A 12,642-nucleotide genomic window follows, 5' to 3' on the forward strand; every position below is an offset into this window, starting at 1 on the left:
ATATTGGAAATATTATAAAAACATTAAAAGTTTGTTCAGTAGTTATTCAAATAAGTGTTTCTATCCCTAATTTAAACTTTGGTTTCAATCTAACTCGAATTAAATTTGAGTTGAAAAAGTTTAACTTGAATATTAAAAATAATTGTCTAAACACGATCAAATATCTGATTGGATTCGACTAATCTGCCAAAGTTGCACTCCTACCAAGAACCATACACAATAAAAAAATTTTAAAATATTTTTTGTTCTAGGAAAGTACTCAAAAAGGAGAAATAAAGAAAAAAAATGATTTTATATGTATAATTAAAATTAGTTAAATTTTATATATTTTAAAATTATTTAATTTTTTTATATGGAAAAGAAAAAAAAAAAGAGTGAAATAAGTTTGAAAAAACAAGTAAAAATGATTTGTTAACTTTAATATTTTTTTTCTTTTCTTTTCTTCTATTTTTTTCTTTTTAGTTTATTTTTCTCAAAATTTTCAAAAAATAAACATAGAATTAAAAAATAAGAAATAATTACATAATTGGAAAATCAATTTTAGAACTTGCTTATATGATTGCATTAGTTTGTGTAAATAATAATTTTATTGAATGTTAAGAGAGTGGTATTAAATGCACATTATTTAATATTTTTCTATGGATATTTTTATGGGAGAATTGTGTTTTGGGCCCAGCTAGACCCAAAAATTAATAAAAGATCCTCCAAACACCTATAATTGATTGTAAGGATATAAGGTTGGAATAGACAAAAATACCCCTTTTTTACTTACACCAATTATTTTGTCTTTATACCACCACTCTTTACATGCCCCATCTATAAAATTCTCCTTTATTTAATCATTTTTTTTATTTTTTTTTATTTTTTAAACTCCTTTAAAAATAATTGAAAAATCAACATTATTTTCTATTTTTAAATTATAAATAAATAAAAATTATATTAATGATTCAAAAATTATTTTGGAACATGCTTTTGAAAAAAAATATTAATTTAAATGAATAAAAATTATTTTTTACATTTTACAAGTAAATAATTTAATGATTAAAACACTATTTAAAATAAATATATTTACTATTTTTTTTCTTTTATACTAAAAAGTATTTTAAAGTTTATTTTTTTATTATTATAAAATAAAAAGTTTAAAGTTTTTTTTTTAATCTTTTTCTTTCCATAGTTTAATAATTTTTTGAACATAGACTTTTGTAATAAGTTATATGAATGTTCCAAATTTGTTTATTAAGGAATTTTTTTAATGATTTGAATTAATTGAAAATTTATTGAAATGAGAAAAAAGAAAAAGAGAGAAAGAGGATAGATGAAGAGTTTTTATTTTAAATATCCAACTAAAATGTTTTCGTATTTAGAAATGGATTATATCAATACATAGTATAGTAGAGATTGATTTTTTTCTCATACAAAAGGGTCAAATGATATGTTTACTCATTTTAAATAAAAACAAGTAGCTAAAAATTATATAGATTATGTTTGAGTTTGGTTTTAAAATATTTTTTCTAGTTTTTATTATTTTTTTATTTTTAAAAATTATTTTTATTTTCTATATTATCTCTTTTTGAAAATACATTTAATTAAAAAAATGAAAAATATTTTTAAAAATGAAAATTGAAGACCTTGTTTAATACTAAGATAATAAAAAGAATTAAATTTCATTTATTAATTATTCTTTTTTATTTTTAAAATATAATATGTTCACAATTAAATAAAGGAATTGGTCAATTGTATATTTTTTTCACAAAAATGTAATATGTTCATAAAAAAATTGGATTGAAGTTTTTCATCATTTTTTTAATCAAACTACTAGAATCATGTTTAATACAAATATAGGCATATATGCACTACGGGAATATGAAATTTGTGTCACTATACAAGAGTATTTACTAACTGTATAAGGGAAATGTACTAAGTGTACAAGCAGTGTATAAGATTACCATTTATAAAAGATTTCAATCTATTTTGAACCACTCCTTTATTTTCCTTGTCACTCAAAAATTGCATACTCATGTCATGCACTTTATTTAACTCCCATATGGAAATTCCGATACTTTCCCCAATAATGATGTTTAGGAAAAAAAAAAAAACTAACCCTAATTCATCCATCCTTTTATTAGTTAAACCATTAGAAATATGATTAACACACCTACATGGACATATTACTTAGGATAGATATATTGTACAATGGTATTACACTAATTGTACAAGGGAAATGTACTAAGTGTACAAAGAAAATGTACTAAGTGTACAAGGGTTTACAAGACTACCATCTATAAAAAAATTTAATCGATTTTGAATCACTTTTTCATTTTCCTTGTCACCCATAGATTGCATACCTACATCATGCAATTTATTTAACTTTCACATGAAAATTTCGATACTTTTCTTAGTAATAATGTTTGGGGAAAAAAATTTAATCATAATTCATCCACCATTTTGTTAGCCAAACCATTAGAAATAAGATTAATATATCTACGTGGACACACAACTTAAGAGGGATATATTGCACCATTGTACAATGATGTTACACTAACTGTACAAGGGAAATGTACTAAGTGTACAAGGGAAATATACTAAGTGTACAAGAGTGTACAAGGCTACCATTTGTGAAAGATTTTAGTCGATTTTGAATCATTTCTTTATTTTTTTTGTTACCCATAAATTGTTTATGAAATTTGCACTATTATATAAGAGTGTTACACTAACCATAAAAGAGTATTCCACTCACTGTGTAAGGCAATGTACTAACTGTATGGGGTAAATGTACTAATTATACAAGGGTGTACAAGGTTATCTTTTATGCAAGATTTTAATCAATTCTGAACTTTTTTTTTTCTTGTCACCTAAGGATTGAACACTTTTCCCCCACACATTCCTTCACCTAAAAATTGTTTTAATTTGAAATTTTAAATTTCTTCATCCAAAATTTGTAATTGCATATTTCATTTAAGTAGTTTTAACAATATTTTTTCTTACTACATTTACATCATATATAAAGGAAAATTAACCATAATATTTAGGTATTACCTTTTTTTTTTTTTGTGAAATCAAATTAATATAAATGGATAACACATTAATGTCATTGTTTCAAATAACTTAAGACAATATAAACAACATATAATAACTGTTGAGGAAAAATTATGAATATTTTTTTACCAAACTATGTCATTTAGATCTTCTCTACCAAAATTAAAACATAGGAAATAAAATTAAAATTAATCACATTTAAAGTGTTTATTACAAGTAAACCGAATGAAATATATATTTTTACTATTTTACCTTTATAAACATAATGTTAGCAGATATTAAAAAAATCATATTTAAATAGAATTAAAAAGGATAAAAAATTATCTTTGTAAAATTTGTAATTTTTTTTTATATAAAAAATCATTATTTTAAATTATCAATTTAATTTAAAATAATTTTTTTGTTGTAATTATAGTTTTAAAGATTCTACTATTTTTATATTATTACTTTTAATTTATTTTCTTTGATTTTTTATTTTAAATTTCATCTAAACTTGTTTTTTCTTACATTTATATGTTTTCTATTATATCATTATTTAAAGTAATTTTCATCTAATTTGTATTCCATTATATTCTCTTTTCAATTTTAATGTGTTGTTATACCTCTTTACATAACAAAAGATTTTATTATTTTTCATCTACAAAACTTTATACAAAAGATATCATGTACAGGGAAAAAAAATTAAAAAAAGAGAAAATTATGATATAATTTACATACACATCTCTTAATATGATACATTTGCTTGACTTAATGACATCATGCTTTAATAATTTAAATCATGTCAGTCCACATCTATTTTAGATTTAAAAAGGCATTTGAATATTTTTCAAATTATTAAGTTATAATACATTATTCAATTAAAAATTAAGTATCACTATTAGTTAAAAGATGATTATTTTAAAAAATAATATATTAAAACAATATCAATGTGTTGTCCAAAAAATGGAGAAAATATTCAAATAATTGTCTACAACCTTAAAGATATTTATATATATATTGGATAAAAAAGAATAATAATATTTTTTAAGGTGTTTAAAAATTATTTATTATATATTTTGTAAGTTTAAAAAAAATATTTTATGAGGTATTTAAAAATTTTTTACTTTAAAAATATAGTAATAATCATTTTCAACCATTGATTACCAATATTTAATTTATTAGGCATGGTTTTTGGGAGAAAAATAATTGATGAAAATAGTAACACCTTTCTAGAAAAGAATTAATGATAAGGTGAATGATGAAAGAGAGGGAAAAAAAGAATGAAAGAGAGTGGGAAGTTAGTTGTTTTCTTTTTCTTTTTGACAATAAATGACATTTTCGGAAAATTAAATGTTTCATATCCTTCTTTTCAATTTGTAGACTTTCTTTAGGTGTTGGGTTTAAATATGAAACTTATGAGGATCTTTTATCAATTTTTTGGCCCTGGGCCCAAAACACAATTCTCCCTATTTTTATTTCTAAAGAAAGTAATCTTTACATGGATTGGACCACTGTTTATTTATCCATGTGGCCCAGCCCATTAAAAACATCAAACCAACAACCCAAGGGACGACCCTGGTCATTCTCGGGGGCCCACAACCTTCATCTCAAACAAAAGCCCATGGGCAGGATCACCTTCCACACACATCTTCATACCAGCCACCACGCTACCAACAATCCTCCTCCATGAAAGCCCACCTCCATCACAGCAAGCAGAAAATCCAACACGCCAACCATCAACCTCCGCACAGACCTAACACTGCATAGCCGTGTTTTAGGAGTGTCAGGACGTGATTAGAGAGGATCTACTTTGAGTGTTCATGGAGTTTCGCTATAAGAGGGTGATAGACCAGAGTATCAATGCTCCCTTTGTAACTTTAGGGGCAAGGAGGAATCAGTTTACCAAAAATTCTTCATGAAACCATCCATTTATCTCAGGGAACATTTATTAAGTAGAGTCAAATTGATTTACAACTAAGAGATGATTCATTCCTTTTAATGAAAGAACCTTATTTCAAATTGCCCTAATGTGGCCTAATAAAGCAATATTACTGGTTATATTTTGGACACATCTCAATGCCATCAATGGCTTCTCCTTTTTCATTCCTTTCTCCTCTTCTTCTGCTCAGAAGATTCAGACTCATAAGTGGAGGCAACCGGTAGTCTCGGTTCTGGAGCTTGGTGGAGTCAAGATTGGCAGAGATGGTAACATACCCACATCCCAAAATTGCGTTTAAAAAGGATCTTTAGCTTGAATTTTGTGTGCCCAATTTGCGTTTTTGCAGGCATTTGCACTCAAGTCGTGTCGTTTGTTTGCAATTTCACAATCTGATTTCTTTTCTATTGTGCTTTTTTTTTTTTTTCCTGCTAGGTTCAAATTCAAGCATCCAATTTGTGTTTTTCTGGGTATTCTTATGCCCAACTTGTGTCATTCAATTTGCAATTGTCGTTATCAGACTTCCTTCTCTCTTTTGAGACTTACATGGTTAGAGACGTCATTTCTGTGAAATTAAGAATGCATGTTTCAACTTTCACTTCTTTCTCTCTTTCCTTTTTTTTTCCCTGTCATACTCCTCGGTTCTGTTTGGCGATAGTAGAATTCAGGAATGGTTTCCCTTTTCTTTTTTCTTTTATTTATTTATTTTTCAATTTTTGGGTTTCTTTTGGTTATATGGATTCTACATTTTTATTTTATTTTTATTTATTTATTTTTTTTGTGAAATTGGAATTGAAGAACTTATTTTGCGTTTTACAAGCTTAGCGGGTTACGTTTCTGTTCTATTTGTTGTACTGTTGGAGGTGTTTGGTGCATTTATATAACTAGGCTTGCAATTTCGCCTTCTGATAAAGGTTAAATTTTCTCCCTTTTTATTTATTTATTTTTTAATGGTGTATTTGTGTTGGGATTTGGTGAAATGGGGATTCTGTACTGGGTTTATGGCATTTTTTCAATTGGTTTGATATTTGTGAATGTGGGTTTTGTAGGGAAGATGTGCAAATTTTTTGAAAGTAAGAATGCAATTACAACTTTGATTTCCTTTATATTTATATTTTATATTTTTTATGCTTATTTGCGTATAGGTTGATGTCAAAATTCATCTAATGGGTTGTTTTTTATTGCTTTGGATTGGTTTAATGTAGTTGGATGGTGGATTTTGTTTCTAAAACTTAAGGTCAATTTCAATTTTTTTATTTTTTTATTTTTTATTTTTATTTTTTCAATTCGAAGACCTGGGAATTGATGTACTCAAGTTTTTGGATTTTGCTGATTGCCTTGATAAACTTGGCTTGCAGAGCCTTAAAAAATAAACTATACTCACTAAGCTATATCTCAGATGATACTTCATCAGGGCGTGAAATGCAACTTGGAGTCTTTGTATTTTTTAAATTATTTGGGTTATTCTATTCTGAATATTTGGTAAAATTAGAATTCATGTACTGAACCTTTTTCAAGTTCTTTTGGTTGGCTTGATATATTTGGTTGTGGGGTTTGTAGATGTGGTGAGGGATGATCCTACAAACAATGTCCCGGATGCAATTTTGTCGAAACTTGGAATGCAGCTTCACAGGAGGGATCAACACCCAATTGGAATTCTGAAGAATGCAATATATGATTATTTCGATGCCAATTACTCTAACAAATTTGATAAGTTGGATGACCTTTGCCCAATAGTCTCCACAAAAGAGGTTTGACCATTAAGATATAAAATAGAAATTTTATGCATGTTTTTTTTTTTTTTCACTGTTTTGAGCTATACATTGCACTATTTGGAACTTGTATTATCTTGCTATGACTAGTGCTTGGCATTTTGTTGCTGTTTATATTTATTTTGCTGCCCATTTCCTGTTGGTTTCTGTCCTGTCCTTGGTGTTTTAACATTTAAGAATCCATGAAAGTGGTATTTGCATCTGTTGCCAATTATTCCATCAACGATGTTTTAAGTAGGAAACCTAGTATCCAAACTTCCATCCAAACTTACATATAAAAAAAAGTCCAGAACAGGCATTCAGTTTACCAGGTTTATCAATTCTCTCCAATGTTTATTCAACTCTTAAATGCAGTATTCTGGACGTACTCCAAATTTGAAATTCCTTTGGTAAAATAAAAGCATGGTACTTACAGTGGTCTATTAAGGAAAATGTTTGTTTGACCTAGCTTTTGTACAAAAAATTCAAAGATAGTCTTGCAGATATGTATCATATGGGTGTATATTTCTCTATCATGATACAAGTGAGAAAAAATTCAGGAAAGTTGTTTTGTTGAAAAAAAAATTGAAAGTTAATTTATGTTTTGAGAGGGACATTAGACAACCTAGGATTCAAAGGGACATGTTGTCTCTTAGGAAAATATAATTCATAACATTCTCAATCACTTACAAGTTATTTTCTTCCTTTTAAATTGATTTATTTAATTTTTTTCTTTGTTGTAGGCAAGCAAAGAATATATTTACAAAACCTACTATTATCATTATTTTGGTACTTAGCATTGATGGAGATTGTAAAAATTCTCTAATAGTATTGCAGGAGAAAAATAATATTTATGAATTTTTGTTAAACACAATTGTCATAATGATAATAATTAATTAGAATAATATAAGTTTGTAATTGGAAAATTTTTTAAAAATAAAAGCTTTTGGAAATAGTTTGAATAGGAGTAGAAATTCTTGGATTTCATGGAGAGCTTAGGTGGGATCTATGCATGGGGTTGTTTGCTAACTATTTTAGTATTTGCTGCTCTTCTCTCTTATAGGTGTTCAGTTGCAGCTTGTATTCTCTTAGCATACTTGGGTTGTGCCCCCTTTTGTGTTCTTCAATATAATCTTCAAGCTCATGACTAGTGCAATTTCTACTAATTGAACACTTTTCACTTCAAATAATATTTAGTAATCTAAATAGCATTTATCAAATTATTTCTAACTCGCCATTAGATTTATAAAGAACCCAAAATATGAAATTTTCTTCTTAGGCATGAGAAATTGTCATTGTTATAAACCCCATGTTTGTCTTCTACTTACAAGCATAATTATAAAGCATGATCTGCACGTCTTATCATGAAATATAACAATGTCATAAAATAGATGATTGATAAAATATTAGAAGTCCATTGCAAATGCTTAATGGAACCAAAAATTATTACAGAGCAAGTGCATATTTCACTCAAACTTTTATGCAGTAGTGGTAGCTTATAAACTCACAACTTGGACTTTATATGGTGCAAATGTATGTTATCAGCTATTGCTTTTGACCAGTCATGAGTAGATACTATTTATAAAAGGACACAAAGGAGGATATAATCCAAGTGCACTTGTAGTCAACAAGTTACTCTAGGCATCAAAATTGAAAGAAACAACAATGAAGAAAAGCAGCAGAAAGTGCCCCTACCTCCCAAACTGTCAATGAACTACTGGAAGGATCTACTACTATTCAAGATAACTTCTTCTAAGCACAACTACATGTAACAGTTCTTAGCCTGCGCTATGGTGTCAAGAGGTAGGCTCATTGGAACATGCCTATTTTGATGGATTTAAGTTTATGGGGATAGTTAAAGTGTAAAGTGTTTGATAAAATAAATTTGCTAGTTTTGATAAATTGGAATTACTACTGAATGAAATGTGAAGCTAGATATTAGGAGGAGAAAGAAAGATAATTAATTTATTTGTATGAAACTATGACTTATGCATTGTGAAGCTTATTGGTTGGGAATTGTTGAACAGGGGAACTTACTTAATAGGGGAGAAAGAACCACACATATTTCTTGATGAGAAAATATAATTACATTAGCCAAAGGCCAAAAATATATGAGTAGTTCGCTAATTGCATATTATTGGAAAGAGTGCTGAGCAACATATGATTCATAAACTTTTTACAATTTAAAGGCCTAGGTCCAATGAGATATGTTGCATCATATTACCTAATGAACCAATGAAGTTTATGGATTTCCAAAACTTCTTGGAGAGGTTCATTATTTTATGGTTCTTTTTTTCTTTTTTAGGGTTCTTTATTTTCTTTTTGCCGAGATATCTAGAATATGGCATGGTAGGTATTTTTGCTCCATACCTCTTTGGAGCTCAATTATTTGGCAAAGTAGGAAGAAAACAAATTAGCATCAACTTTGGCTTGACTTGAGATCACAAATCTGACTAGAGATTTTGCAGTAGTGTGTTGAGGTCTAATCCGAATCTAGGTTGTGATGTGTGCATCAAAGAGTCTTTCCAGAAGTCGTGAAGCTTTGAGGTGTTTTGTGATGGCATGACTAGATAATGAGCTGCATTTTGGTCTGGAATTTGGAGTTTGGTTATGCAATTTCTGTATCTATATCTCCAAAATTATTAACTAATTTTAATTATTTTATCTATTTTTCAAAATAAACATTCAAAATTGAAAGTTTGTGTCACGAGTATTCAGGCTTATCCGGAATAGAATGCCCTGCATTAACTCTTGCTGTTAATGCATATAATACCAGGTCACTCAACACAACCATTTGCTTGCTTATGTTGACTTTCAATGGCTTAAAATTTATGGCTTCAATGGTTATTACCTGCTAATACTCAAACTAATTTTTTTTTTGCTAGGTAAATAAGAGCTTGTATTAGAAGCGCCTAGAAGTGGCGAAAACAATACACATGAAGTATACAAACAGATTGCCCAAGAAACTAGACAAAGAAGACAAAAAACCTTTCCCCTAACTAGACATATGACCACTCCATAAAATCAAACATAGACAAAGTATGATCCTCTATAAACACCCTAGCTCAATTTACAAGAGTATACAAAAAGGAATGTTTTAAAGCTTGGTCGGACTGTTCGATATCATTTAATGCTCTTTCGTTTCTTTCCTTCCATAAAGTCTACATTAAGCATAAAGGGGCGACCCTCCAAGACTTCTCCCTTCTCTTACCCACAAAGGCACCATACTAACCAAGCAAATTCCTTTCAATCGAAGAATGCAAAACCCACTGCACACCAAAAAGGGAGAAAATCAAACTCCAAAGCATTGTAGCCTTTCTGCAAAACAAGATTAAATGGTCACTGGTTTCCTCTTTCTCTGTATACAAGCATATTCAAACTAATAACTAATAGTTATTGGATTTAAAGCTTGTTTGTTAATGTTCTTCATGGTTGTGCTTCTATTTTTAATCGATTCTCTTGGCCATCACCGTTTCCCCCTTATTAAGATTGGATATTTAAGTTTCAACAAAACAGCCTACTAAATCCTCAAGATAGATCTTATTTATAAGGCATGGGAGTTTTGGTCAATGTCTGCTTCCAAAATTCTTATCCATATTTCTGTGAATTCTTATGCCAGAAATTTTACTTCTTGCAGAATTTTGATGATGTCTTGGTTCCTCCTGATCACATCAGTAGGAGTTACAATGATACATACTACATTGACTCTCAAACTGTCTTGAGGTGCCACACTAGTGCTCATCAAGCAGAGCTGTTGAGGAGGGGACACACTCATTTCCTTGTGACTGGAGATGTTTATCGTAGAGATTCCATTGATTCAACTCACTACCGTGTTTTTCATTAGGTTTCTTGTCTATGATTTGATCAATGATTGTTTTCTATTAACAAGTTTCTTAATGTTTTCTTCAGTTCAATAACTTATCATGCAGATGGAAGGTGTTCGTGTCTTCTTCCAGGTGATTGGGATGGCACGTCTTATGCAGCTGAGGATTTAAAGAAATGTCTTGAGGGTTCGGTGTAGCACTTGTTTGGTAAACTTAGATCAGGAGATTGTCTTAATCAGATGCAAACTTAATACTATCTGTTGATGTTGCAGTGAGAAATATGGGTTAAGGAATTATTTTCCAGGTCTAATAATTCAAAATCTGGGAAATACTGCAAGTAAAAGGGGGGAGGGGGAATAATGAAATAATAAAATAATAAATTTAAGTGGGCAAAGCAATTCATGTTATGCAAAAGCAGTACAGGTTGGTCATTTAGAAGTCAAATCAAGATAGTCCAGAATAATATAGGGAATTATTTGTGATTCTCAAGGTACTTGTTAAGAATCATTGACAAATTACCTAAAGAAACATTTAAGAGTGCTATTATTATTGAAATTTCTGAAATCTATCAGAAAGGTAGTTTTCATCTTGGGGTTTACCATATACTGTATAGAATCTGCGTGGGCTAAATGTATTGAAATTTGCAGGTAATGTGGAAATGCGCTGGATTGATACATATTTCCCTTTCACCAACCCATCATTTGAACTTGAGATATATTTTTAGGTGTGCTTTTGATCTGGCTGGTGGTTACATTTTAGCACTATATATTTTGAATTTCTTTAAAACTTTGTTTTTGAACTAATTTTAGTAGAAACAGGCTCCATTTCATTTTTTTGTTTTTACCTTTTGTAAGAAAGGGTAAAAATCATTTAAAAAATGTGAACTTCAGTTTATTCCATTGCTGGCATGTGTGGCTTTCATATGTTATTGAAGACACTAAGATTCATAGACTGATAATAACAGTAATAACAGTAATGTTGATGATAAAATAATATAAAAGTAGAAACAAAATTAGTTGTCACCTTTTTTTTTTCTTTTAATTTCTTTGTTTTTCTTACTCCTCTGATGTCGGGAAGGGGTGTAGGGCTCTTTGTTGTCACCAAATGTGAAAAAGAGGATGCATTATGTCCTTTTATTTTGGACTTACAGGACTTATGATGAAGGCATTGCTTTCTTCAATGTATATTTATGACTTCAAGACATTTTTGTATTTTATTTTATGGCAGCATTTTTTAGTGTCACTATTGAAGGAGAAATTCATAAGCATACATACACACATGTTAGTGGGCATACACAAACACTGATGTTCCACACAGTAATTAAAAAATTCTTGCTTTAAGGAGTATCTTTTTCCAGAACGCATGTCCATGTCAAATGGCAACATGCCAATGACTATTTGCCAGCAGATGGAATGCTGGCAACACTTTTATGGATTGAATGTTTTCCTTTCCCTGTTCCTTGTAGTGAATGATATGTACACTTTAGTTGCTCTTACATATTTGATGCATTGTGCTTCATGCCCTAACTAATGTAGAACAGAAAAGTACCAGAAAAAATGATGGGAGTCTAGGAATTACTTCCAAAAACCTTAGGCTTCGCATATAGGTTTAGTTTTCATCACACAAAAAAGAAAACAATGAAAGCTGGAAGCTTTTGTGTTTTCATTCATTGATCCTTATTAGAAAAATTAGGAGAACCCAACCTATGGTAATCACCCTGGGGGAGGTGAATAGGTGATGGTCTCTTTTTGCAAATTTAAACTATATGAATGTAAGAGACAATTATATGCAAGTATATAATAAACAATGTAAAGACAATTGCATATAAATTAAAAGAGTAGGGAAGAGAGAATGCAAATACAAGATTTTATAGTGGTTCGATGCAACCTGACCTACATCCACTCTCCTCTAGCTTCAATCCCAAGCTTGAGGTTGCATATAAATTAAAAGAGTAGGGAAGAGATAATGCAAACACAAGATTTTATAGTGGTTTGGCACAACCCGGCCTACATCCACTCTCCTCTAGCTTCAATCCCAAACTTGAGGTTCCACTAATTCAAGGCTTCTAAACCAAGCCTTCAAGCAATATAATTGAATTATGGTTCCAATTCACCCT

The 12,642-nt window shown here is 29.5% G+C and overlaps 1 protein-coding gene across 1 annotated transcript; it reads left to right on the top strand.

Annotated features, from left to right (window-relative positions):
• The first annotated feature begins 4,638 nt into the window (after positions 1 to 4,638).
• On the top strand, positions 4,639 to 11,548 carry LOC104877750 (phenylalanine--tRNA ligase, chloroplastic/mitochondrial). The gene is given in 6 exon segments (XM_019217270.2): positions 4,639 to 5,220; positions 6,512 to 6,702; positions 10,340 to 10,546; positions 10,632 to 10,650; positions 10,653 to 10,733; positions 11,174 to 11,548. Coding segments are annotated over 6 exon segments (753 nt in total). The 5' UTR covers positions 4,639 to 5,042; the 3' UTR covers positions 11,251 to 11,548.
• Positions 11,549 to 12,642: the final 1,094 nt, after the last annotated feature.

Source organism: Vitis vinifera, chromosome 19 (assembly GCF_030704535.1).
Source record: "Vitis vinifera cultivar Pinot Noir 40024 chromosome 19, ASM3070453v1".
Lineage (NCBI taxonomy): Eukaryota > Viridiplantae > Streptophyta > Magnoliopsida > Vitales > Vitaceae > Vitis > Vitis vinifera.